This window comes from Mustelus asterias, chromosome 2 (genome assembly GCF_964213995.1).
Source record: "Mustelus asterias chromosome 2, sMusAst1.hap1.1, whole genome shotgun sequence".
Taxonomy (NCBI): Eukaryota; Metazoa; Chordata; class Chondrichthyes; order Carcharhiniformes; family Triakidae; genus Mustelus; species Mustelus asterias.
This window is the reverse complement of record NC_135802.1, coordinates 142762019-142787714: the sequence shown is the minus strand read 5'-3', so window position 1 is coordinate 142787714 and position 25696 is coordinate 142762019. Positions and strand designations below refer to the sequence as shown.

The 25696-nt window shown below is 46.0% G+C and overlaps 1 protein-coding gene across 3 annotated transcripts in view; it reads right to left on the bottom strand.

The window, feature by feature from the left end:
* The window catches only part of ctnnd2b (catenin (cadherin-associated protein), delta 2b), a 778554-nt gene that overhangs the window by 106383 nt on the left and 646475 nt on the right, over positions 1–25696 (bottom strand). For all 3 annotated transcript variants that reach the window (XM_078229049.1, XM_078229027.1, XM_078229038.1), the window contains exon 11: positions 21915–22098. In XM_078229049.1, the coding sequence (XP_078085175.1) occupies positions 21915–22098 (184 nt within the window). The remainder of the gene's footprint in view (positions 1–21914; positions 22099–25696) is intronic.

Genomic DNA, 25696 nt, shown 5'->3' with positions numbered 1-25696 from the left:
CCTTACTGTCAACTGTAGAAGAGTAGCAGGAGCATGGGATCACCACTCAGTGCAATCCCATGTGGAGTCTGGACATTCTCCCCATGTCTGCGTGCATTCCCTCTGGTGCTTTGGTTTCCTCCCACAGTCCAAGGATGTGCAGGTTAGGTTGATTGACCATGGTAAGTTGCCCCTTAGTGTCAGGGGGATTAGCAGGGTAAATATGTGGGGTTACGGGAATAGGGCCTGGGTGGGATTGTGTTCGGTGCAGACTCGATGGGGCGAATGGCCTCCTTCTGCACTGTTAGGATTCTATGAAATCAGCATATTTGTTTTCTTATTTTATATTTATTTTATATTCAAAGATATTTCATTTAGGAATAAATCAATTTAACAATGTAAAGTATTTCAACCTACCGGGCATGCTGGGTGGGATTTTCCGGCCGCGCTCACCCCAAAACCGGAAAAACCCACCCAAGGTCAATGGACCTTTGCGTGGTCCACACCCCCGCATCCCCCTCCGCCCACTACGATTCCCATGGTGGGCGGGATGGGAAAATTCCCTCCCACTGTTTTAATGTTTTGTTCCTGATGAGAACGGTCCCACAGATTCTAACTACACCGTTTACATTGGTTATAAGGTGAAAAGCTGATTGCACTTTTCAGCAACAATGAAGTGAAGACTGACTGTATTCCTGCGCTTCAATAGTACTTCTTTGGTTGTAAAGTGCTTTGGAATAACAAAGAACAAAGATGAACAAAGAAAATTACAGCACAGGAACAGGCCCTTTGGCCCTCCAAGCCTGCACCGACCATGCTGCCCGACTTAACTAAAACCACCTACTCTTCCCGGGAGCATATCCCTCTAATCCCATCCTATCCATGTATTTGTCGAGAGGCCCCTGAAAAGTCATCCAAAAATATCCTGGAGATATTGAAGGGCACGATATTAATGCAGCATGAACACGATTGTCTTTTATAAGCTGCTGCTCCTCAACATGCCAATAGAGAAGGGGAGACGCCAGCCATTCCATTTAACACTCAAATATCTTTAAAATAAACCTCACAAAATGCTGCAAATATACAGCAGGTTAGTCCTTACTCAAGAGGGAAAGGTTGTTTAACGTTGTCTGTGTGGGCTTTTCATTTCCAGCATTTTGATTTTCATTTATTGGTGACCTTTCTTCTGACCTTTAACATAAAATGTAAGCACTGTTTACACATGCAAAAACTTACAAAATGATAATGAATTGAAGTTAAGGTAAGAACAATTCTATGTACTTCAGGGTCAGATGTGACTTAGAGCGGAATTGCATGGAGAATTAAAACGAGATGAAAGGAATTCACTTCCCCCATGCAGGATTATGGTAATGCTCCACCCTTCGCTACGTGATTTCCCAGCTAAGGAGCAGCCGATTGATTTAATTTCTCTTTCAGCATTACGAGGAAGGAATGCTCTTCATTGACAAATGTGGCAGTGTTGCGCAGAGGATTCGAACCCGATCAGTTCGCTTTTGGGAACTCGCCATTGATCCTTCTCAGACTGACAAGCTGAAGGTCTCCTTCCTTTGACAGCTGAAAGGGCATTAAGTGAAACGTGTTCAGCAATTTCAATCTAGCACAATTCCTAGTGGGCAAGGATCCACAGCCCAAGAAACCCTACAACTCAACGGTGATTGGCACTAATCTGCCAATTATCCCAAGCTCATTAAGAGTTCGGTAATATTAGAACCATAAAAAAACTCAAAGGTGGAAGAAAGCTGAGGTCCATCTCGTCCGGCTATCTATTATTCTAGGAGCTGTATTAAATGTGTATGTCATCAAGCCACTGTAACACATAACCAGATCTATACTACATGCCTATATAAACATCCACAGTAAACAAATCCAAAACCTCCCCACTTCCTCAGTAAAATATTACCAGGGCCAAATAGAGAGAGCTGTACTTCTCATCTGACTGCGCTCCAAAGGACATGGGAGTACGTCTTTGGCTGCAAAGCACATTAGGGCATGCTGAGGTCTTAAAAGGTGGAACATAAATTCCAGTCTATCCATCTGGGAGGACTTGATACTGGTGGCCAAGGAAGTAAACATGATCACATTCCCTACACGACACCTCACCTTACAAAGTGCAAAATCCTGGAAAGAGTGTGAAATAAAAATATGCAGATGTCCATTGCAAAACGGCACAACCTTCCAAAAATTATTCTGAAGGTCAGATGCAGCAGCGTCACATTAATATGGAATAAGATGTCATAAAAGGATGGTTAAATACTTAAAGATACAAGTGAGTGAATCGCTAATCACTGCACAGATCCCAATTTGTGCCTGGAACCCACTGTTAATGAAAACACTATTTAAGGCCGAAGTTTCCTGCAGGCCATTAATCACAAAGACAGCTGCTGCTCAGGTTGATTGTGAAGGTCAGAGGCAGAGGACAAATCCACCAGACTACCTGTATTATGCACAAAAGAAATGGAATGACGTAATTTAGTTCTTTGAAGTGGCTCCAGATGCGAGAATGGACTTTCTCAGGTTCTGAACAACCAACAGGGCTCACATAGCGAGTGGGCAGCTAATTGAAGGATGGTGGGAGCAACAATTCAGTCACAAGATGAGCCTCCACAACAGGGACTTGGGTAGTTCCACCCACTATTCCCTCGAGGGAAGAAGCGAGGTTGGTTTCTGGTGAAGCCTGAATTAACCGACTGTAAAGCAGGCAATCCTTTTTTTTCCTAATTTCCATGTGCCTTGGTTCAGTGTGAGCACTCTCAACTTGAGTCGGGAGGTTGGAGGTTCAAGTCCCACTGCAGACTCTTCAGCACAAAATCTCGACTGACAGTCCTGAGGGAGTATTGCACAGTCAGAGATGTTGGGGGAAACGTTTTGGTCCTTTGCTTGTGGGAGTTGTCACGGGCAGGATGGACAATATTTTATTCATTCGTGGGACACGGGTGTCACTGGCTGGCCAGCATTTGTTGTCCATCCCTAGTTGCCCTTGATTGATACAACTAAGTGGCTTGGTCGGCCATTTTAGGGGACAGTTGAGAGTCAACCACATTGTTGTGGCTCTGGAGTCACATGCAGGCCAGACCAAGTATGGACGGCAGTTTTACTTCCCTAAAGGACATTAGTGAGCCAGCTGGGTTTTTCCGACAATTGACAATGGTTTCATGGTCATCAGTAGATTCTTAATTCAGATTTTTTTATTGCATTTAAATTCCACAATCTGCCATGGCAGGATTCGAACCTGGGTGCCCTGAACATTAGCTAAGTTTCTGGATTAATCGTCTAGCGATAATACCACTAGGGTCATCGTCTCCCCCAGATTTGATGGTCCACTTAAAGGTCCGTTGACCTCGGGCAGAAATTTTTGGTCTCAGTCCCGTCCATCATTTTTCGTCCGTGATGTTGAACTGAGGCCAAATCTGCCTTCTTGGTTGGGTACAAAGGAGTGTTTTCAGAAGAGTCGGGAACTGCTGGATCAATATTTATCCCTGAACCTACACCCAAAACTTTCGATCCGGGTCATTACCAGATGACTATTTGAGGGACCTTGCTCAGTGCCAATTGCCTGCCTACTTTGCTAAATAAGCAAATTACAGAGGAAGAGATGGAAGGAAATCATAGAATCATCGAATCCCTACAGTGCAGATCACTACAGTGAGCCATTCGGGACATGCATGGGCCAACTCACCCAAAAAACGGATCAGGAACTCTCCCATTTTCATGCCAGCTGGACACTTAGCATCAGTCTCGTAAAATTCTGCCCTATGAATACAATCTTGTCAACTTAGTTTTTTCTCCACAGTTGGAAACTTGGATGCACGATTGGCCAGACTTCCAATGCAATCTTCCGGAAAGCATCCAATTGGAGACCGGCCTTTGGGATTGCCATCCTGTTCGGGATGTTGGGTGGGATGAAGAGTCAGCAGTGTGAATGAGTGTGCAAGATTTAAAAGCCTGTTAGTAACAATCACGATGTGGAGATGCCGGCGTTGGACTGGGGTGAACACAGTAAGAAGTCTCACAACACCAGGTTAAAGTCCAACAGGTTTATTTGGTAGCAAACACCATAAGCTTTTGGAGCGCTGCTCTTTCGTCAGATGGAGTGGAAATGTGCTCTCAAACAGTGCACAGAGACACAAAATCAAGTTACAGAATACTGATTAGAATGCGAATCCCTACAGCCAGCCAGGTCTTAAAGATACAGACAATGTGGGTGGAGGGAGCATTAAGCACAGGTTAAAGAGATGTATATTGTCTCCAGACAGGACAGCCTGCAAGTAACAATCACAGCAGCTGCGCTGAGATTAACGCTGAATTGGTTTGGGGAAACAGCTTGGAGGATAGGGGAGTGAGATGGGGATGAACTGCATGATGTTTTTGCTGATGCCTCTCTGCAGATTATGTTGGAGGTGATGAGGGTACGAAGGCAGGCGCTGTTGCCAGAGGGCGAGAGAAGGAGGCTAGTCAGCGTGGCCAAGGTGGCATAGCTGGAGGTAGCCGAGGAGGGCCGCCGCCCCATGAATAAGACCAGGATACAGCAGAGGAAGGGCCTCAATGACATTGAGGGCCGGCACCCACCAGGCTATGTATGGGCTGAAGAATTGAGGCAACTGTGACTGCCTCAGCATGAATGCATAATGGCAGATACCCAGGAACGTTGCACACACTTCCATTATCCTTCTGCAGTGGTTGGGTATCAGCTGCACTTTGAAAGAGTGAATTCCTTTTTCAATTACAAACAAAGTTGGTTGGCCTGAGAGCTTTGATGGCCACATGGGTTCAGTTTGTTATGCTGTGCACCTGAGGGAATCATGGCATGGGGGCAAAGCTGACAGCTCTGTGGGCTTGAGTGACAACATCCATTTGAAACCTTCTGTAATCCAATGCCCAAGGCATCTATCACCTGACTGCTTCTGTTATGGGCAACAGATTGCAAGCTGCTTGTGAAGCAATGCAGCTATTAATACAGAGTTTTCAGGTTAAAATCGTGGCTCTCATATGAAGAAGGGTTTAAAAATTAAACATAGAGTTCATCTGCTGGTCAAAGACTTAAATTTTATAAACATCCCCAGGCATAAGTGTATGCACAAGGACAACAACTCTCAAATAAGACAGTTCCTGAAAAAAAAAGAAACTGGCCTCTACATCACCTCAGCAAGGCACTAATAAATTGGAACATACCACAATCTAATACTCATAGAATCCCTACCATACAGAAAGAGGCCTTTCAGCCTATCGAGCCTGCACCAACAACCATCCCACCTAGGCCCTATCCCTGTAATCCCAGGCATTTACAGAGAACCTTAACATGACTTGTCAACCGAGTGTAGTCGTCACTATCTGCACCTCTCAGGATCCTGTTTACTTGAAGGACATTGACAAAAACAAAAGATGTTGTCAACATGCTCAATGTGCTTCCTGCTGGTTCATTTTTCTATGGTACAAATATTGGTATGATATTGTACCATAAAAAAATGAACCAGCATGTGGAACTGTAAGGTTCACTGGATTCACACTACCATCTCTCAAAGTAAGGGCTTGCTGTTGTACTGTCAGGTGGAGATGCTGACGTTGGACTGGGGTGGGCACAGTAAGAAGTCTCACAACACCAGGTTAAAGTCCAACAGGTTTATTTGGAATCATGAGCCTTCCGAGTGTTGCTCCTTCATCAGGTGATTCACCATGCACCATGTTTTGCTGATGCCTCTCTGCAGATTATGTTGGAGATGATGAGGGCACGGAAGCAGGTGTTGTTGCCAGAGGGCTGATCGCCTGATGAAGGAACAGTGCTCTGAAACCTCATGATTACATAAAAACTCATTGGACTTTAACCTGATGTTGTGAGACTTCTTACTGTTGTAGTGTAGTAATAATAGTTCTCCCCTTAACTTGGATAGAGGTTTCTTGTTCGATTCAGTAAATCAGTTTGCAGGAATTTAAGGTAAATACTACTTTGAATATTTCTCTGCAACATTAATAAGGCTTGGATTCTCTATTAGGAACAAGATTATATTTTCTTTCCGAGAGCTATCAATGTTGTGTTACCTTCAAAAGTGAAATGCATATTCAATTCTTTAAAAGTTAATGCCTTCACCCCTGGAGCGGGGAAACAACCCCACGTGGATTAACATGTCATGTACCCTGCATGGTGATATCCCTGCCTGCCACAGGGTTAATAACCAGTAGTAGTGGGATGAAGCCCTTTTATGGGCATTAATTGCTCACTTAAGAGCTTGAATTGGTGGTGCGACGGTAAGGTTGTCCATGGGCATTCCTGCCATGAACATAATCAGGGTGGAGGCAGGAAGGTGATGGAGTCCCCACACGCTATCTTTATATCCGATTAAATGCTCCCATGGCCATGGGGGAAGACATTTAATTCAACTTTAGGAAAGAGACACGGGGGGAATTTTCCCATCCCGCCCGTCCTGGGAATCATAGCGGGTGGAACACGGACCATGCAATTGTCTGTTGACCTCTGGCGGGATTTTCCGGTCTTGGGGCAAGCACAGCTGGAAAACCCCGCCCAGGGTGTGTGAGTGAGTAAGAGAGTGCATTAGAACTCATGAGAAGCTGGTAGTTAAGACAAGGTCTTAAAAAAGAATAAAATACACTGCAGTGGCAAAGTCTTGCCCACCACTTGTTTGAACTCCAGAGGCGGGATTATCCATGCTGCACTTGCCCAGAAATTCCCATCCGAGGTCGACAGACCTTTGCGTGGTCTGTGTCCCACCCACTACGATTCCCGTGATGGGCAGGACGGGAAAATTCCATCCCAGAACTCTCTTTATCTTTTTCCTTGCTGCATGCCTCCCCATTTCTATAAATGTCCTCAAAATCTAAGGCTTCCATTGCATTTTCAGGCATGTTCTGTAACTCCTCCCTCAATGCCTGTTGCATTAAGTGTTAAGTTATTACAGCTTCCCATGTTGAAATGCCTGACGCCTCAACAAATAGTGGCTCAGAGAATTAATTGAGGAACAGAAATTTGCCGCTGATCCAATTTCCACCTTCATGGAAATCAATTGTATTTTCTTTTCCCAACCTGCGCTCCCCAGCTAAAACAAGATGCGATGTTCCTTGACAAGTCAAAGTGTTTAGAGACACAACTGTGAAGATAACTGTCAACACAAAAAGGGCATGGAAGAATCTTTGCAGCCTCAGATAGGCCAGGGAAATCAGAGTATTACACATGTACGATGGCAAAATGTTTTATATCCATGTCTTAAACCTGAGGTTCAACCCTCCACGCACATTACAGTCTCTACATGGGTGTGAATAACTGGATTATGATGTGGAGATGCCGGCGTTGGGCTGGGGTAAACACAGTAAGAAGTTTAACAACACCAGGTTAAAGTCCAACAGATTTATTTGGTAGCAAATGCCACTAGCTTTCGGAGCGCTGCCCCTTCGTCAGGTGGAGTGGAGGTCTGCTCACAAACAGGGCATACAGAGACACAAACTCAATTTACAGAATAATGATTGGAAGGCAGTCTTTACAGATAATCAAGTCTTAAAGGTACAAACAATGTGAATGGAGAGAGCATTAAGCACAGGTTAAAGAGATGTGTATTGTCTCCAGACAAGACAGCCAGTGAAATTCTGCAAGTCCAGGCAAGCTGTGGGGGTTACAGATAGTGTGACATGAACCCAAGATCCCGGTTGAGGCCGTCCTCATGTGTGCGGAACTTGGCTATCAGTTTCTGCTCAGCGACTCTCCGCTGTCGTGTGTCGTGAAGGCCGCCTTGGAGAACGCTTACCCGAATATCAGAGGCCGAATGCCCGTGACCGCTGAAGGGCTCTCCAACAGGAAGAGAACAGTCTTGCCTGGTGATTGTGAAGCGGTGTTCATTCATCTGTTGTCGTAGCGTCTGTAAAGACTGTCTGTAATTATCTATAAAGACTGCATTCCAATCATTATTCTGTAAATTGAGTTTGTGTCTCTGTATGCCCTGTTTGTGAGCAGACCTCCACTCCACCTGACGAAGGGGCAGCGCTCTGAAAGCTAGTGGCATTTGCTACCAAATAAACCTGTTGGACTTTAACCTGGTGTTGTTAAACTAATAACTGGATTACACAGCCATTTGCAGTGACTTGCGACAGACATGAAATACACAGTACCCATGACTACAACAAGTAAACGGTGGGATTGAAAACAACTTTATAAGATGCCAAAATGACAAACAGTGGATAATAAATGGTTGCTTCAATGTAATTGGCTACTCATCTCTGGATGGATGAACGAGGTGATGCAGGTGCCAGAGACACAAGGGAATTCTTTAAGTTCTTTTGCAGAGACGTGGGGAAGGGGGTGCAAAAACAGAAGAGAAAGAAGGGCATTCGAGGTTTATTATCCATGGAAGGTGAAAGGATTTACGTCTGTGCTACAAGCATTCATTGCTTAATTGAGACCACTAACACTTGGAGATTTGCGATCACCCAGGCAGAGTCCTGGCTAAATGTTACAATGTTGTCTTGTGGCTGCTTCCAATTCCCCAAATGTCAAGTGCTCATCCTGCGTAACAATTCAGAGAAGCTGCACTGTGGGTTGGCCTTGACTCAATGTTGCTGAGACAGCGGGATATGGGTTCAAACTCAGCCTTAGAAACTTGCACTTAAATAAGGCGCTGGCCTGGTACTGAAGGGGTGCTATATTCTTGGAACTGCCATATGGGTCACCCATTTAAGACAGAAAGGAGGAGGAATTTCTTCTCTCAAGAGCGTAGTGGAGCTGTGGAACTCTTTAACACAGAGGGCTGTCGAGGCAGGAAGTATGTGCAACGCTGAGGTAGATTTTTAATCAGTAAGGGACTCAAGGGATAAGGCAGGAAAGTGGAGTCGAGGATTATCATGTCAGATCAGTCATGATCTAATTGAATGGCGGAGCAGAATCGATGGGCCCAATGGCCTACTTCTGCTCCTATGTCTAATGGTTTAATGGATGAGATGTTAAACTGAGCTCCCATGTTTCCTCGCAGGTGGATGTAAACAAAAAAATCCCACAGCATAATCTGAAGAAACGCAGAGGAGTTCTCCCCAAACACCTGGCCATTATTTATCCCTCATTCAACTCTGAAGACAGATTGTCTGGTCATTATCACATTGTTGTTTGTGGAACACAGCTGTGCACAAATTGGCTGCCATGTTTCTTCCATTACAACAGCACTTCTGAAGTACTTCATGTGTGAAGAGCACATTAGAGTAGCATAAGGACATGACATGCTCCCAAATAATACAAGTTCTTTCTCTTTGCCGCCTTCTCTATTTGAACAAGTAAAGTAACCATCTACACAGTCCGTATCATTCTTGCCTGCGACAGATTTGGGTCGTATTCCTCCTCAGACACCTGTTCACCAATGAAAGGTTGCTCAGTTACTTTCTTCAACTTGGAAAGAATTTGTTTGCTGCCAGCTTAGAATGAGGACAATAATTCTGATCTTGCATTCTTGTTTTAACAACCCTAATTCCACTCTTTCATGGCAATTACTTTTTAACTGTGTTGCTCTTTAAAGTTTTTATTTATTCGTCACAAGAAGGCTTACATTAACACTGCAAAGAAGTTACTGTGAAAATCCCCTAGTTGTCGCACTCCAGCTCCTGGTACCAGGAGTACACTGAGGGAGAATTTAGCATGGCTAATGCACCCTAACCAGCACATATTTTGGACTGTGAGAGGAAACTGGAGCACCCGGAGGAAACCCCACGCAGACACGCCCTTACTGTGAAAGAGCTTTGGTGGATCATGTTATGCGTTGCTTAATGTCACAGATTCATCAGTACAATGATTGCCTGTCAGAATAGGGAGAGAAAGCGAATGGAAGAGTTAAACCTCAACACAATGGGCGGCACGATGGCACAGTGGTTAGTACTGCTGCCTCACAATGTAGTGAGGTCAGGAATAAGGTTTCAAGGTCGCAGGAGTGTACCAGCAGGCAGGAAGGTGGTTTGAAGTGTGTCTACTTCAACGCCAGGAGCATCCGGAATAAGGTGGGTGAACTTGCAGCATGGGTTGGTACCTGGGACTTCGATGTTGTGACCATTTTGGAGACATGGATAGAGCAGGGACAGGAATGGTTGTTGCAGGTTCCGGGGTTTAGATGTTTCAGTAAGATCAGGGAAGGTGGTAAAAGAGGGGGAGGTGTGGCATTGTTAGTCAAGGACAGTATTACGGTGGCAGAAAGGACGTTTGTTGCGGACTCGTCTACTGAGGTAGTATGGGCTGAGGTTAGAAACAGGAAAGAAGAGGTCACCCTGTTGGGAGTTTTCTATAGGCCTCTGAAAAGTTCCAGAGATGTAGAGTAAAGGATTGCAAAGATGATTCTGGATAGGAGCGAAAGTAACAGGGTAGTTGTTATGGGGGACTTTAACTTTACAAATATTGACTGGAAACGCTATAGTTGGAGTACTTTAGATGGGTCAGTTTTTGTCCAATGTGTGCAGGAGGGTTTCCTGACACAGTATGTAGATAGGCCAACAAGAGGCGAGGCCACATTGGATTTGGTACTGGGTAATGAACCAGGCCAGGTGTTAGATTTGGAGGTAGGTGAACACTTTGGTGACATTGACCACAATTCGGTTACGTTTACTTTAGCGATGGAAAGGGATAGGTATATACCGCAGGGCAAGAGTTATAGCTGGGGAAAGGAAATTATGATGTGATTAGGCGAGATTTAGGATGCATAGGATATGGAAGGAAACTACAGGGGATGGGCACAATTGAAATGTGGAGGTTGTTCAAGGAACAGCTACTGCGTGTCCTTGATAAGTATGTACCTGTCAGGCAGGGAGGAAGTGGTCGAGCGAGGGAACCATGGTTTACTAAAGAAGTTGAGTCTCTTGTGAAGAGGAAGAAGGAGACTTATGTAAAGATGAGACATGAAGGCTCAGTTAGGGCGCTTGAGAGTTACAAGTTAGCCAGGAAGGACCGAAAGAGAGAGCTAAGAAGAGCCAGGAGGGGACATGAGAAGTCTTTGGCAGGTAGGATCAAGGAAAACCCTAAAGCTTTCTATAGGTATGTCAGGAATAAAAGAATGACGAGGGTAAGATTAGGGCCAGTCAAGGACAGTAGTGGGAAGTTGTGCGTGGAGTCCGAAGAGATAGGAGGGGCGCTAAATGAATATTTTTCGTCAGTATTCACACAGGAAAAAGACAATGTTGTCAAGGAGAAGACTGAGATACAGGCTATTAGACTAGACGGGATTGAGGTTCATAAGGAGGAGGTGTTAGCAATTCTGGAAAGTGTGAGAATAGATAAGTCCCCTGGGCCGGATGGGATTTATCCTAGGATTCTCTGGGAGGCTAGGGAGGAAATTGCAGAGCCTTTGGCTTTGATCTTTATGTCGTCATTGTCTACAGGAATAGTGCCAGAAGACTGGAGGATAGCAAATGTTGTCCCCTTGTTCAAGAAGGGAAGTAGAGACAACCCTGGTAATTATAGACCAGTGAGCCTTACTTCTGTTGTGGGCAAAGTTTTGGAAAGGATTATAAGAGATAGGATTTATAATCACCTAGAAAGGAATAATCTGATTAGGGATAGTCAACACGGTTTTGTGAAGGGTAGGTCGTGCCTCACAAACCTTATTGAGTTATTTGAGAAGGTGACCAAAGAGGGGGATAAGGGTAAAGCAGTTGATGTGGTGTATATGGATTTCAGTAAAGCGTTTGATAAGGTTCTCCATGGTAAGCTATTGCAGAAGATACGGAGGCCTGGGATTGAGGGTGATTTAGTGGTTTGGATCAGAAATTGGCTAGCTGTAAGAAGACAGAGGGAGGTGGTTGATGGGAAATGTTCATCCTGGAGTTCAGTTACTAGTGGTGTACCGCAAGGATCTGTCTTGGGGCCACTGCTGTTTGTCATTTTTATAAATGACCTGGATGAGGGCGTAGAAGGATGGGTTAGTAAATTTGCGGATGACACTAAAGTCGGAGGAGTTGTGGACAGTGCGGAAGGATGTTGCAGGTTGCAGATAAGCTGCAGAGCTGGGCTGAGAGGTGGCAAATGGAGTTTAATGTGGAAAAGTGTGAGGTGATTCACTTTGGAAGGAGTAACAAGAATACAGAGTACTGGGCTAATGGTAAGATACTTGGTAGTGTGGATGAGCAGAGAGATCTCGGTGTCCATGTGCATAGATCCCTGAAAGTTGGCACCCAGGTTGATAGGGTTGTTAAGAAGGCGTACGGTGTGTTAGCTTTCATTGGTAGAGGGATTGAGTTTCGGAGCCATGAGGTCATGTTGCAGCTGTACAAAGCTCTGGTGTGGCCGCACTTGGAGTATTGTGTACAGTTCTGGTCGCCACATTTTAGGAAGGATGTGAAAGCATTGGAAAGGGTGCAGTGGAGATTTACTAGGATGTTGCCTGGTATGGTGAGAAGGTCTTATGAGGAAAGGCTGAGGGACTTGAGGCCATTTTCGTTAGATAGAAGAAGGTTAAGAGGTGACTTAATAGAGGCATACAAGATGATCAGAGGATTAGATAGGGTGGACAGTGAGAGCCTTTTTCCTCAGATGGTGATGGCTAGCATGAGGGGACATAGCTTTAAATTGAGGGGTGATAGATATAGGACAGATGTCAAAGGTAGGTTCTTTACTCAGAGAGTAGTAAGGGCGTGGAATGCCCTGCCTGCAACAGTAGTGGACTTGCCAACATTAAGGGCATTTCAATGGTCATTGGATAAACATATGGATGATATTGGAATAGTGTAGGTTTGATGGGCTTTAGATTGGTTTCACAGGTCGGCGCAACATTGAGGGCTGAAGGGCCTGTACTGCGCTGTAATGTTCTGTGTTTTATGTTCAATGCCAGGGACCAGGGTTCAATTCCGGCTTTGGGAGGCTGTCTACATGAATTTCCTCCGACACCCCAAAGATGTGTGGGTTAGGTTGATTGGCCATGCTAATTGCCCCTTAGTGTCAGAGAAATTAGCAGGGTATATATGCGGGGTTACAGGGATAGGACCTGGATGGGACTGTTGTCGGTGCAGGCTTGATGGGCCAAATGGCCTCTTTTTGTACTGTAGGGATTCTATGACAAATAAAATGCAATCGATAACTGTTAACGGTGATTTCTTAACTTTTAACTAGATTCAGAAGGGCACATTTGAGTACAACAGGACACTCTTTGCAAAATAATTCAGTCAAGGGATATGAAAATGTCACTTACAAAGAGGGCAAAATGCAATTGCTTGATCTAAATTCAAAGCTGCAATTTTAACCCTGACACCAGCTCCAAGTCTCTGTCATTTTAAAATGTTTACCAGTTTGCATTGCTGTGCTCCAGGGTGTACTGCTGCATTTGCTGGAAAGAGTGGCGAACACATTCCGTGTAGAAGACGGATGATGGCCTCTGCGTCGTGAGGTCAACGGGCACGATTAATTACTGCACATTTATCAAGAGAGTCCGCACTTGATTTGCAGTAACTGACAGACAGTCAAATACAGATAGTTAGAAGTACAACCGAGACTCCAGAGGCTTCACACTGACTACAAATGACAAGGACTACCAAATCTACCGGTCCTGTCACACATTAGACTGAATCAGGACTGTTAAATGAACCCAAGTTGGATGACAAAGTCCACAGCAAGGCATCTTTTCTTTGTTTAAAGTTTATTTATTAGTGTCACAAGTAGGCTTGCATTAACATTGCAATGAAGTTCCTGTGAAAATCCCCTAGTCGCCACACTCCAGCGCCTGTTCGGCGACACTGAGGGAGAATTTAGCATGGCCAATGCACCTAACCAGCACGGCTTTCATATTGTGGGAGGAAACCGGAGCACTTGGAGGAAGCCCATGCAGACACGGGAAGGACGTGCAAACTCCACACAGAGACCCAAGCCGGGAATCGAACCTGGGTCCCTGGCTCCGTGAGGCAGCAGTGCTAACCACTGTGCCACCGTTGGTTCACAAAGCAGCTTTATGATATGTCTGCCTCCTAACTACCTACTCAGTGTCCCAGCTCACTCTCTTTATACCCTCTTGGTAAATCAGTAAAACAAAACAGACTAATCAAATGAACCAATTAGATTCAAGCGATTGCCCCTCAAAGAGACACTGTAACAGACACAAAAGGAATCTTATCTATTTAAAACTAAAATGTTGTTCTGGGGACCGATGAAGGACTTCAGCCCCAAGGTTGCCCTCCGATTATGGAAAGCCTCAGATTTTCCTTTCCAGGGTTACCTGGGTACAAACATGGTCACAGGAGAGAGGCAGACAGTCAGGCCAGATGACCAACTTGATAGCACGTTGCCTGGACCAGTTAAGCACGAACTTAGCCAGTCCCAGGAGCAGGTTAACAAGGGGGTCTTCCTTCCTGCCCACCCCCCTTAACACCAGGAGGGTAAGGATCAGGAGTGTGGGGCTGAAGTGCCGCCAAAACCTCAGGAGCAGCCCCCTCAAATAATTAAAAAGGGGCTGCAACCTCGTGCACTCTACGTATACATGAAACATGAGCTCCTGAGGGTCGCAGAAAATACAGACATCCTGGACATCCCTAAATCGTCTGAGACTATGATTGTACGGGATTTTATTCTCTTTATAATGCTCTTTTAAGAAAACTGTAAATCAATAAGATGAGTTAATAAAAGGGTTGGCAGCATCTGATGAGGCAATGTCACAGAATTAAAACTTTAAAAGGAAACTTAACGAACTAAATTAAAATAATGTTCCCAGGGTAGACCATGCACTCCAGCCCAATGGCACTCACCAGTTGTGCAAGAGCCAGTGGACACTGTGTGTTCCCTCTCCAGGGACATGCGGGCATGAACATCGCAGCAGAAGTGGGCCAGGACGGATGGCCCCATCGACTGCCGGCTGCCTGGGCCTGTCAATGGCCACCTTGGCCAGGCCCAGAAGCAGGCTGATGAGGAGGTCCTCCTCGCTTCCCACCCCAACCCCTCCTCACCGTGTGAAGAAAGATCAGGAGCGTGGGACTGAAGTGTAGCCAAAATTCAAGGAGCAGCCCCCTTAGGTAATCAAGCAGGAGCAGCAATGTCTGGCAGTCTATATTAACATGGAATCGGAATGCAGAACATGCAGGCAGCCTGGGAGTCCATGAACTATCTCAGCCTGAGATATTACAGGAACTGAACTCTTTATATGATTTTGGCAACAGTTGGAACAGCTGTAGCAGCAAGCAGTCACAGCAGCTGGGGTGCGAGTAGTTCTCTCCTTCTTCAGCACTTTATTGCACTAAGAGGCAGTGTGCAGCATAACCCACTGCTCCCTAACCCAGTGTCCCAGCTGCCAGCCTTCCAGCCCAGTGTCCCACCAGTCTGCCCCCCCCAGCCCAGTGTCCCACCAGTCTGCCCCCCCCAGCCCAGTGTCCCACCAGTCTGCCTGCCTCCTCAGCACAGTGTCCCAACAGTCTGTCCCCCTGCCAGCCCAGTGTCCCAACAGTCTGTCCCCCTGCCAGCCCAGTGTCCCAACAGTCTGTCCCCCTGCCAGCCCAGTGTCCCAACAGTCTGTCCCCCTGCCAGCCCAGTGTCCCAACAGTCTGTCCCCCTGCCAGCCCAGTGTCCCAGCAGTCTGCACACCCTCCAGCCCAGTGTCCCAGCAGTCTGCACACCCTCCAGCCCAGTGTCCCAGCTGTCTGCACACCCTCCAGCCCAGAGTCCCAGAAGTCTGTCCCCCTGCCAGCCCAGTGTCCCACCAGTCTGCCCCCCCCAGCCCAGTGTCCCACCAGTCTGCCTGCCTCCTCAGCACAGTGTCCCAACAGTCTGTCCCCCTGCCAGCCCAGTGTCCCAACAGTCTGTCCCCCTGCCAGCCCAGTGTCCCAACAGTCTGTCCCCCTGCCAGCCCAGTGTCCCAACAGTCTGTCCCCCTGCCAGCCCAGTGTCCCAACAGTCTGTCCCCCTGCCAGCCCAGTGTCCCAGCAGTCTGCACACCCTCCAGCCCAGTGTCCCAGCAGTCTGCACACCCTCCAGCCCAGTGTCCCAGCTGTCTGCACACCCTCCAGCCCAGAGTCCCAGAAGTCTGTCCCCCTGCCAGCCCAGTGTCCCACCAGTCTGCCCCCCCCAGCCCAGTGTCCCACCAGTCTGCCTGCCTCCTCAGCACAGTGTCCCAACAGTCTGTCCCCCTGCCAGCCCAGTGTCCCAACAGTCTGTCCCCCTGCCAGCCCAGTGTCCCAACAGTCTGTCCCCCTGCCAGCCCAGTGTCCCAACAGTCTGTCCCCCTGCCAGCCCAGTGTCCCAACAGTCTGTCCCCCTGCCAGCCCAGTGTCCCAGCAGTCTGCCCCCCCCCCCCCCCCCCCCCCACTGTCCCAGCAGTGCGTGCCCCCCACCCAGTGTCCCAGGAGCCTGCCTCCCCAGCCTAGTGTCCCAGCCGCGAAAGAGGGGCAGACTGTCTGGTCTGTTGACTCCCTTGACCGCCTGCTGCCTGGACCTGTTGAGAGCCACCTCGGTTAGGCCCAGAGGAGGTCCTCCCCTACACCGGGTGACCAAAGATCAGGAGTGTGGGGCTGAATTTCAGCCAAACCCTGAGGAGTAGCTCCCTCAGAAAACTAAAACGGCAGCGCAATCTCCCACTATCAGAAACAGACTCTGCAAATCTGCTGAGAATGCAGGCGGCCTGGGAGTCCATGAACCATCTTAGTCTTAGCATGGGACCTGACTCTCTCTGTGTTATTTTAACAACAGCAGCTGCAAGCAGTCTCAGCAGCAGTTATAGCTTTCTTCTTCATTGTTTTCAGCACTTTCTTGTCCTGGATGCAGCATATGTTTGCCTCCTAACCCAGTATCCCGGCAGGCTCTCTTTGTATTCTTTTGAGTATCAGTAAAACAAATTTAACAAAGGAACAAATTACTGTCTCTCTTTATATGGCCTTTCAATCGTTAATCAAACAATGCTCATCAGCTGTGTACCATTAACAACATAATCAATCAACCAGAACACAGACTGCTGGAAATTTATTTGATTTTGCCTCTTGTGCAACACAGTGGGTTTTTCTCCATTAAAGGCTCCATATCAATTCAAGTTGCGGCTGTGGTATTTAATGTGAGCTTTCCACTTTGGGCAATACACTCGAGGCAGAATTCCTCTCAATGCATACAGACAGTCCCTTGGGCACTTATCAGGCAGACGGGATGCTACTATCAAGGCCCTTTTTTGATTTACTGTTAATTCATTTAACATGGAAAGATGGGCTGGCACTATTGTGGGCCACTGATTCTTTGCTTCTGATAGGCCTCTGTGAATTTCCCCCAAATGAAGTCATGGAATCATAGGCCGGAATCAGGGCGGGCAAGGTTCGCAGAACGGAATTCTCCGTTAGCCTCAGGTGGGATCTTACGAGCCTTGGGCGGGCGAGGCGGTAAAATTCCGGCAATAGAGTCCCTGCAGTGCAGAAGGAGGCCATTTGGCCCATCGAGTCTGCACCGACAACAATCCCACCCAGGCCCTATCCCCGTAACCTCACACATTTACCCTGCTAATACCCGTGACACTAAGGGGCAATTTAGCACGGCTAATCCACCTAACCTGCACACGGGGAGAATGTGCAAACTCCACACATTCACCCGAGGTTGGAATCGAACCCGGGTCGCTGGCACTGTGAGGCAGTAGTACTAACCACTGTGCCACCGTGAGACAAAAATCTGCCCTTTCAACTTTCATGTGGTATAAAAGTACTTCTGTGACACCAGCAACTTGCAATTCTGTAGCAGTTTCAATGTACTTCAATGTCTCAAGGTGTTTCACATGTAAGTTATAAAACAAATTGACACAGATGCCAGAATTGTACCGCCTCGCCTGCCCGAGGCTCGTAAGATCCCGCCCAAGGCCGATGGAGAATGCCATTCTGCAAGCCTCACCCGCCCCATGCCGGTAGAATTCCGGTAAGAGCCACATAAGGAACTATTGAGGCAGCTGACCAAAAGCTTTGCCAGAGGGGTAGGTTTTAAAGCACATCTTAAAGAACAAGAGTGGTGGAGAATTTTAGGAAGGGAATCCTGTGCAGTGATTGACATTGGGGATGCTCAAGAAACCAAAATTAACGCAGAGAAGATACCTCAGAGGATTGCTATCCAGGAAGAGATAAAAAAAGATCACAAGAGATGTAGCCGCTGAGGGATTTGAAAAACAAGATGAGAGTTGTAAAACTGAGGTGTTACTTAACCAAGATCCAATACCAATCAATGAGCAGATAGGTGATGAGTGAATGGGAGTTGGCATGCATTGGAATCCAGTTAGCAGCTTTTTGGACCATCCCAACTGTACTGAGGGTCGAACATGGGGAGCCAGCCAGGAGTGCAACAAGTATAGTCAAATCTGGAACTAACAAAGACGTGGATGAGTGTTTCAGCAGCGGCAGTATGTGGTTGTGGAATAAGACTGAGTTGGAAAACTGGAAATCTTTATGGGATTTGAGGAGGCAGCAGAGAATGAGGATGTTAAATGAGTGGTGCGGAACAGGTGAGATGCTCAAAACCTAGAAGAAAGTTTGTGGGAGAAGGAAAATCCATTGGAGGTTGGAGGTGGTGAGTGGGGAGGCCATCAGGGAGGAAATTCCACAAGGCTGCATCCCTGACAGGGAGCTTTGAACTTATGGGGTGGGATTTTCCAGCCGCGCTCACCCTGAAACCGGAAAATCCTACCCAAGGTCAACGGATCTTTCCATGATCCTCCCCAAACCAGCTACGATTCCCATGGCAGGCGGAATGGGAAAATTCGCCCCATGACGTGCAAACTATTGATCTATGATTTGAAATGGTATGGGCCAACAGCTTGGACTTATAAAACTACCCCTATAAGTTGCATTCTGGGAATTCGAACATCACTAGCAAGGCTAGCATAGTAAGAAGTCTCACAATATCAGGTTAATGTCCAACAGGTTTATTTGGAATCACGAGCTTTCGGAGCGCTGCCCCTTCATCAGGTGAGTGGAAACCTGATGAAGGAGCAGCACTCCGAAAGCTCGTGATTCCAGATAAACCTGTTGGAGTTTAACCTGGTGTTGTGAGACTTCTTACTGTGCCCATCCCAGTCCAATGCCGGCATCTCCACATCAAGGCTAGCACATATTGCCCATCCCTAACTGCACTTGAGAAGGCAGTGCTGGGCCACTTTCTTGAACTGCTGGAGTCAATAGCTGCTTGTTGGATGAGTGGAACATACCTGGGGATGTGACCATAACTCTGCGTCCAATATGTACCTAATCGTGACTTGAGTCATTGGGAAACACTAAGCAGAGGGCACATATATCCTGCTAAAGCAGGACAGAAAGCCCAGAGACTCTAAAACTTGTAAAGGGGAAATAGGAAATGAACAATGACAATGTGGCTGCCAATTTAGAGGCTGATAATCAGGGAAGACACAACCTAAAATCACAGGACACATCTATTTCAACAGCTGCATGTGTCCAATACACTGGATATTTTGTGTAAAATAATAATAGTGACCTAGAACTGCTGCGGAATTTTCACTAGTTCACCTAACTCATCGAGTGGTGGGCCACATCCCTTTCGCAAATTCCATTAAGCAATTGATCGAAACCCTACAATGCAGAAGGAGGCCATTTGGCCCATCGAGTCTGCACCAACAACAATCCCACCCAGGCCCTATCCCCGTAACCCCACATATTTACCCGCTAGTCCCTCTAACCTATGCCTCCTGGGCCACGAACGGGCAATTTAGCACGGCCAATCAACCTAACCCACACATCTTTAGATTGTGGGAGGAAACCGGAGCCACCGGAGGAAACCCATGCAAACACGGGGAGAACATGCACACTCCACAGTCAGTGACCCAAGCCGTGAATCGAACCCAGGTCCCTGGAGCTGTGAAACAGCAGTGCTAACCACTGTGCTACCGTGCCGCCCTAAATTGGCACTGATGAATCAAAACTGCATAGCATAGAAATCATAGAAACCCTACAGTACAGAAAGAGGCCATTCGGCTCATCGAGTCTGCACCGACCACAATCCCACCCAGGCCCTACCCCCATATCCCTACATATTTTACCCAATAATCCCTCTAACCTACGCATCTCAGGAAACTAAGGGCAATTTTTTAGCATGGCCAATCAACCTAACCCGCACATCTTTGGACTGTGGGAGGAAACCGGAGCACCCGGAGGAAACCCACGCAGACACGAGGAGAATGTGCAAACTCCACACAGACAGTGACCCAAGCCGGGAATCGAACCCAGGTCCCTGGAGCTGTGAAGGCTCTGAAGCAGCAGTGCTAACCACTGTGCTACCGTGCTGCCCTAGTTTACAATTTTACAACAGTCAGAGAAATCTTCACTTCTCTATGTGCAGTCTACTCTCTCATCCCATCTCCGCACCATAACCCTCCTCAGCAGAAATGTTTTGGATTCTATCAGTGAGGTCTTGAAAATGGGCCTTATTTGAAGGGGGAGTGAGATCCTCACACTGCGAGAATGAAATTATACATTGTCAAAGGGAGTAGAAAGTCCTTCCCCGTGAACTGGAAAACTGCTGTATGTACCATATCTGACAAGGTGACTCTCAGATTCCAGGTAATGTGGTGCACAGGGAATTGCTATGTCTGCATTTCTTACAGCTGGTTTGACAAATGAGATCTTGACATGCAGTCATCACCAATTAAATTTTGTGACAAATGCTGTCTGATAACGCTCCTGTAACGCATCTCAGGACATTCTACTCTGTTAGAAATGCTATATAAATGCAATGCAAGTTGCTATTGTTCATTGAACCATTGCTGGTTATTCATGTTAACATTGAATTTCCTTGGAACTTTTCCCACTCCCTTGTCCTAACTTTGGTGAAGCCCTGATTAGGCATGAAACTGAGTCTCCAATGATGGAGCGGGAGAAATATTTTGAATTTGTGACAATAAAGGAACTCATGGGACCTTGTGCTGCAGTTAAATTGGCTGCTACGCTTTGTACATTACAACAATGGTAACTCTTCAAAATTATGAAGTACTTTGGAATATCCTGCGGTGATGAAGACAACTCTATAAATGCAACTTCCTAAATTTCTTTCCTGAAACATAAGTTCCCCCTGGAGTAACAAAAAACAATCTATTCCTTTATTTAGGATGACACTGTGGCACAGTGGTTAGCACTGCTGTCTCACAGCGCCAAGGTCCCAGGTTCAATTCCAGCCTCAGGTCACTGTCTGTGTGGAGTTTGCACATTCTCCCCGTGTCTGCGTGGGGTTTCGGCTGGATGCTCCAGTTTCCTCCCATAGTACGAAGATGTGCGGGTTAGGTTGATTGGTCATGCTAAATTGACCCGAGTGTCAGGAGGATTAGCAGGGTAAATGTGTGGGGTTACGGGGATAGGGCCTGGGTGAGATCATGGTCGGTACAGACTCGATGGGCCGAATGGCCTCCTTCTGCACTGTAGGGATTCTATGATCCCCCTTTTCCTCTTCACCAAAATTTTAATTGAAGTCAGCTTTGCTTTATGAATCACCTCAACTAATTGTCAAGGACACACTTGGGCGGGATTTTACGGCCTTCCTCGTCCCGAAACCGTAAAACCCCATCCAAGGTCAACGGACCTTCCCATGGTCCGCTCCTTACGCGCTCCGATTCCCGTCGCAGGCAGGGCAGGAAAATTTCGGCCACTCTCGCCACAGAATAACACACAAAAATTAGAAAAAGGTTCAATAATCTTTTAGAAAACGTGAAGACAACAAATCTGGGAGAGAAATTAAACTGCGGTAAAAGTAATTCCACTTACTAAGAATACTGCCAATTACTTCTGTCAGCTCCAAATGACCTTTTATCTGTATGAACTAACAACTGCGAATGATTGTTCGTACAACCAAGCCTCAGGCTGTCAAAATAAGCTCAGAAAATGAGTGGAATTGCTTCTACAGCCCACTATTGGCAGCAAAAATCCCATCACGTTTGTTGGACGTAACATTTTAAATTGCGCGGAAGATGGAGGTAACCTTTCGCCCACACGCTAACAGGGTGAAGGTTGTACCAACTGACCTCAGGCACCCAGTGGCATTCCGCAAGACCATTGATGTGTGGAGCTGAATTTTCCGATCTTCCTGGTGAGGTGAAATATCCCACCCGGAGTGTGGGATAATGATCGCGTTGGTAAGCACCACAAGTGCATCCTGGATAATTGGCATCTTCAGTGCATCGCATGACGACAGGTTCCACAAGACACCTTTAAAAAAGAAGGATGGCAAGTATTAATGTGCTGTTCAGAGGAGAAGGGGAGTAGGAATGGGGATGGATTGTACAACACAGTGCTGAAAGCCTCATTGCATTTCTGCCGCTATTTTTACACTGAGGAGAACGCTAGGAGATGTGAGTAGAACAGGGTTTGTATTGTGTTACAAAGGAGGTGGTAATTTAAACAATATTAGTTTAAAGTTAAAGTTTATTTATTAGTGTCACAAGTAGGCTTACATTAACACTGCAATGAAGTTACTGTGAAAATCCCCTAGTCGCCACACTCTGGTGTCTGCTTAGGTACACTGAGGGAGAATTTAGCATGGCCAATGCTCCTAACCAGCACGTCTTTCAGACTGTGGGAGGAAACCGGAGCATCCGAAGGAAACACACGCAGACACAGGGAGAATATGCAAACTCCGCACAGACAGTGACCCACGCCCGGATTCGAACCCAGGTCCCTGGGTTGTGAGGCAGTAGTGCTAACCACTGCGCCACCGTGCCTAATTTCTCCTTCTACTACCCGTCCATAAACAGAAAAATGTTTTGATTTGTTTCCCGCTTTATAAGTGGGGCCATATTTCCCAACCCCTCAATTTTTGTTCCACTAATAATCCCACCGCAAATTCAACATAGGATGAACTCAAAAGGTTAGTTATTGCACGCATTCAAAATGTGAAAGGAAGGTTACAATGTCACCTCCACACTCAGACAGTAAAGAGATCAATAGAGGATAGAAGAATTTGCAGTGCAGAGACCACAGGGAATTTAAATATTTTTTCCAGTAGGTTTCAAAGTCCAATAGATATTCTTTCATGGAGGTTGATGGGTTGAAAACCGATTCAATTTTCCTGTGATGTTGACTGCACAAGATGAGATAGGCATGCAGAGATGAGTCAGTTTTGTTGGTGATGGTGCAGAATTTCCATCAGGAGCTGTGTAGATGGTGTCAGGTGTTAATCCTCGGAAGAGTTCCTTTTCTGTGAGGCTGCTAGTCAGATGGTGAACAGCAGACAGCTTTTCAGTTCAGCTAGGCAATATTGCTTGTTCCACAAGCCAGAGGCCTATGTCACATGACTTCCATCTCTCCATCATCTTTGATGTGAAGATGCTGGCATTGGGCACAGTAAGAAGTCTCACAACACCAGGTTAAAGTCCAACAGGTTTATTTGGAATCACGAGCTTCCGGAGCGCTGCTCCTTCATCAGGTGGCTCATCTGATGAAGGAGCAGCGCTCTGAAAACTCATGATTCCAAATAAACCTGTTGGACTTTAACCTGGTGTTGTGAGACTTCTTACTGTGTCCATCATCTTTGACAAAGGATGTGTATCAAATGTCTGGATTCCAAAGACTGGTAAATGTCTCCGCTATTAGGAATTGAAAGGAAGATTGCAGAAGCTTTGTCTTAGCAGATGATCCATCTCTTTCTGGCCAGCCTGGATTATTAAATGCAGTTGGTCTTTGTATAGTTCTCTTTGAAATTGGGCTGTACAGTCCACAGGGGGCGGTTAATGGTTCCTCAGAGGTAACAAGGTGTGAGTTTTCCCAAAATCGACAAGTGGCTTATTTTGTTCATGAATCAGTCATATGTTCAGCTAGCTTAAAGGTTTTTGTCCAGTTTTTTAAAAATTAGAAATAATGAGAATATTTTTGTATATTTTATAAAAAATATACAGCAAGGTCTTAGCTTGTCACAACTGTTTCAAGATTACAGAAGCAGTACGGTAATGGAAACTGTTACATTTTTTTTATATACAGGAACACTTGAATGGTCTCACCTATTGCTGAACATGTTTGAGACTCAGAGAGAAACTATACATTCATCTATTACAGACAGGAGGGGGGTTAATTTAAACAGCACTGATTTCTCCTCTCATCACTCATTCATAAGCAGAAAAATGTTTATGATTTGCTCTCCTTGTTATAAGTGGTGGCCTATTTCTGAACACCCCCCCCAGTTTTGGTGTGATCCAATTTTGGATTAATTATCCCACAGCAAACATGAGATAGGATGAACTCAAAGGGTTAGTTTGTGTTAAGCCTCACAGTTGCAGTCCAGTACTAAAAGATGATGCAAGTCCAGCTTCTTCACAAACTCATTTTGTTCTCTTTACTCCTCCACAAACACACCCAACACCCAGTGCCACCTATAACCCCTTTATATATCCCGATGACTGCTATTAAACAATTAACATACAAATTAGTCTAAAGTGGAAGGTTGCAGTTAACCCATTCCTAACAGTTTGCACACACTCAAAATGTGAAAAAAGGGTTCACAATGCCACCCATCCCCCCACACCCCTCCTCCCCCCCTTGCATTCATACAGTAAAAGAGGGATAGAGAAAATAAGGTTTTATAGTGCAGAGACCACATAGAAAAAAAATTATGGACCATATGGGATCAAAGTCCAATGAGATATTTCGTCACGGAGGATAGCGTGTTGAAAACCAATGCTGTATAATTCACTTTTCCAGTAGTGTTGTCTTTGCATAAGATAGGCCTGTAGGAAAGAATCCATCTTGTAGGTGATGGTACAGAATTTCCGGCAGAAGCTGTGTAGCTGGAGGCAGCTGTCCAACCTGGGTTAGAGTTCCTTATCTATGAGGTTGTGAGTCAGATGATTAAAAAAATCAGACTGAGAGTTTGCAGTTCAGCAAGGCAATAGTACTGGTTCCACAAGCCAGAGGCGCATGTCACGTGATTCCCACCTCATCACATTGTCTTTGACAATGGACGCATATCGCTCATTTGGACCCTGAAATTGTTATATGTCTCAACAATTAAAAATTGAAAGGAAGGTTGTGGGGCTCTTCATCTCAGCAGGTGAGCAGACTCCTGTTGGCCATCCTAGGTTATGAAATGCAGATGGCCTTTGAAAAGCTCTCTTTGAATTTGGTCTGTGCAGTCCACAGGGGGTCATTAGTGACTCCTCAGGAATAACAATGTGTGAGTTTCCCAGATACTGCCAGGTAGTTCCTTTGGGGGGCGGGGGGGGGGGGGGTGTCACAGACTGATACAGATTCAGCCATTTTAGACCTTGGTCCAGTTTGAAAACTTTAGAAATAGCAATAAGCATATCTCTATATATTTTATGAAATAGATACAGGGTGAGGTCTTAGTTCCCCACACTACCTTAAATGGGGAGAACTGTTTTTGGAAACTCAGCAAATTGTTACGGTCTGCAATTTACTATCTTGAAGGGGTGGCGGAAGCAGAGCTAATAACAACTTTCAAAAGGGAATTGGATAAATATATGAATAAAACACATTACAGGACTATGGGGAAAGAGCAGGAGCATGAGATTAATGCATAGCTCTTTCAAAAGCTGGCAAAGGCAATTGGGGCCTAATGGCATCCGTCTATGTTTATGATTATATACCGAAAGATACTAGTCCATAAAGACTTAATTGGAAGCAAGTATGGCAACCTTGGAAAGGAGAGTTAGTGAAATGACAAACATGATAAACAGTGCAATAGAAAATGAAGTCAATTTCACCATACCAATCAATAACATAATCTCATCTATTAGACATACATGTACCATATATGTATTTATATTGTATGATATATATTTTGTAGTTTAGAGAT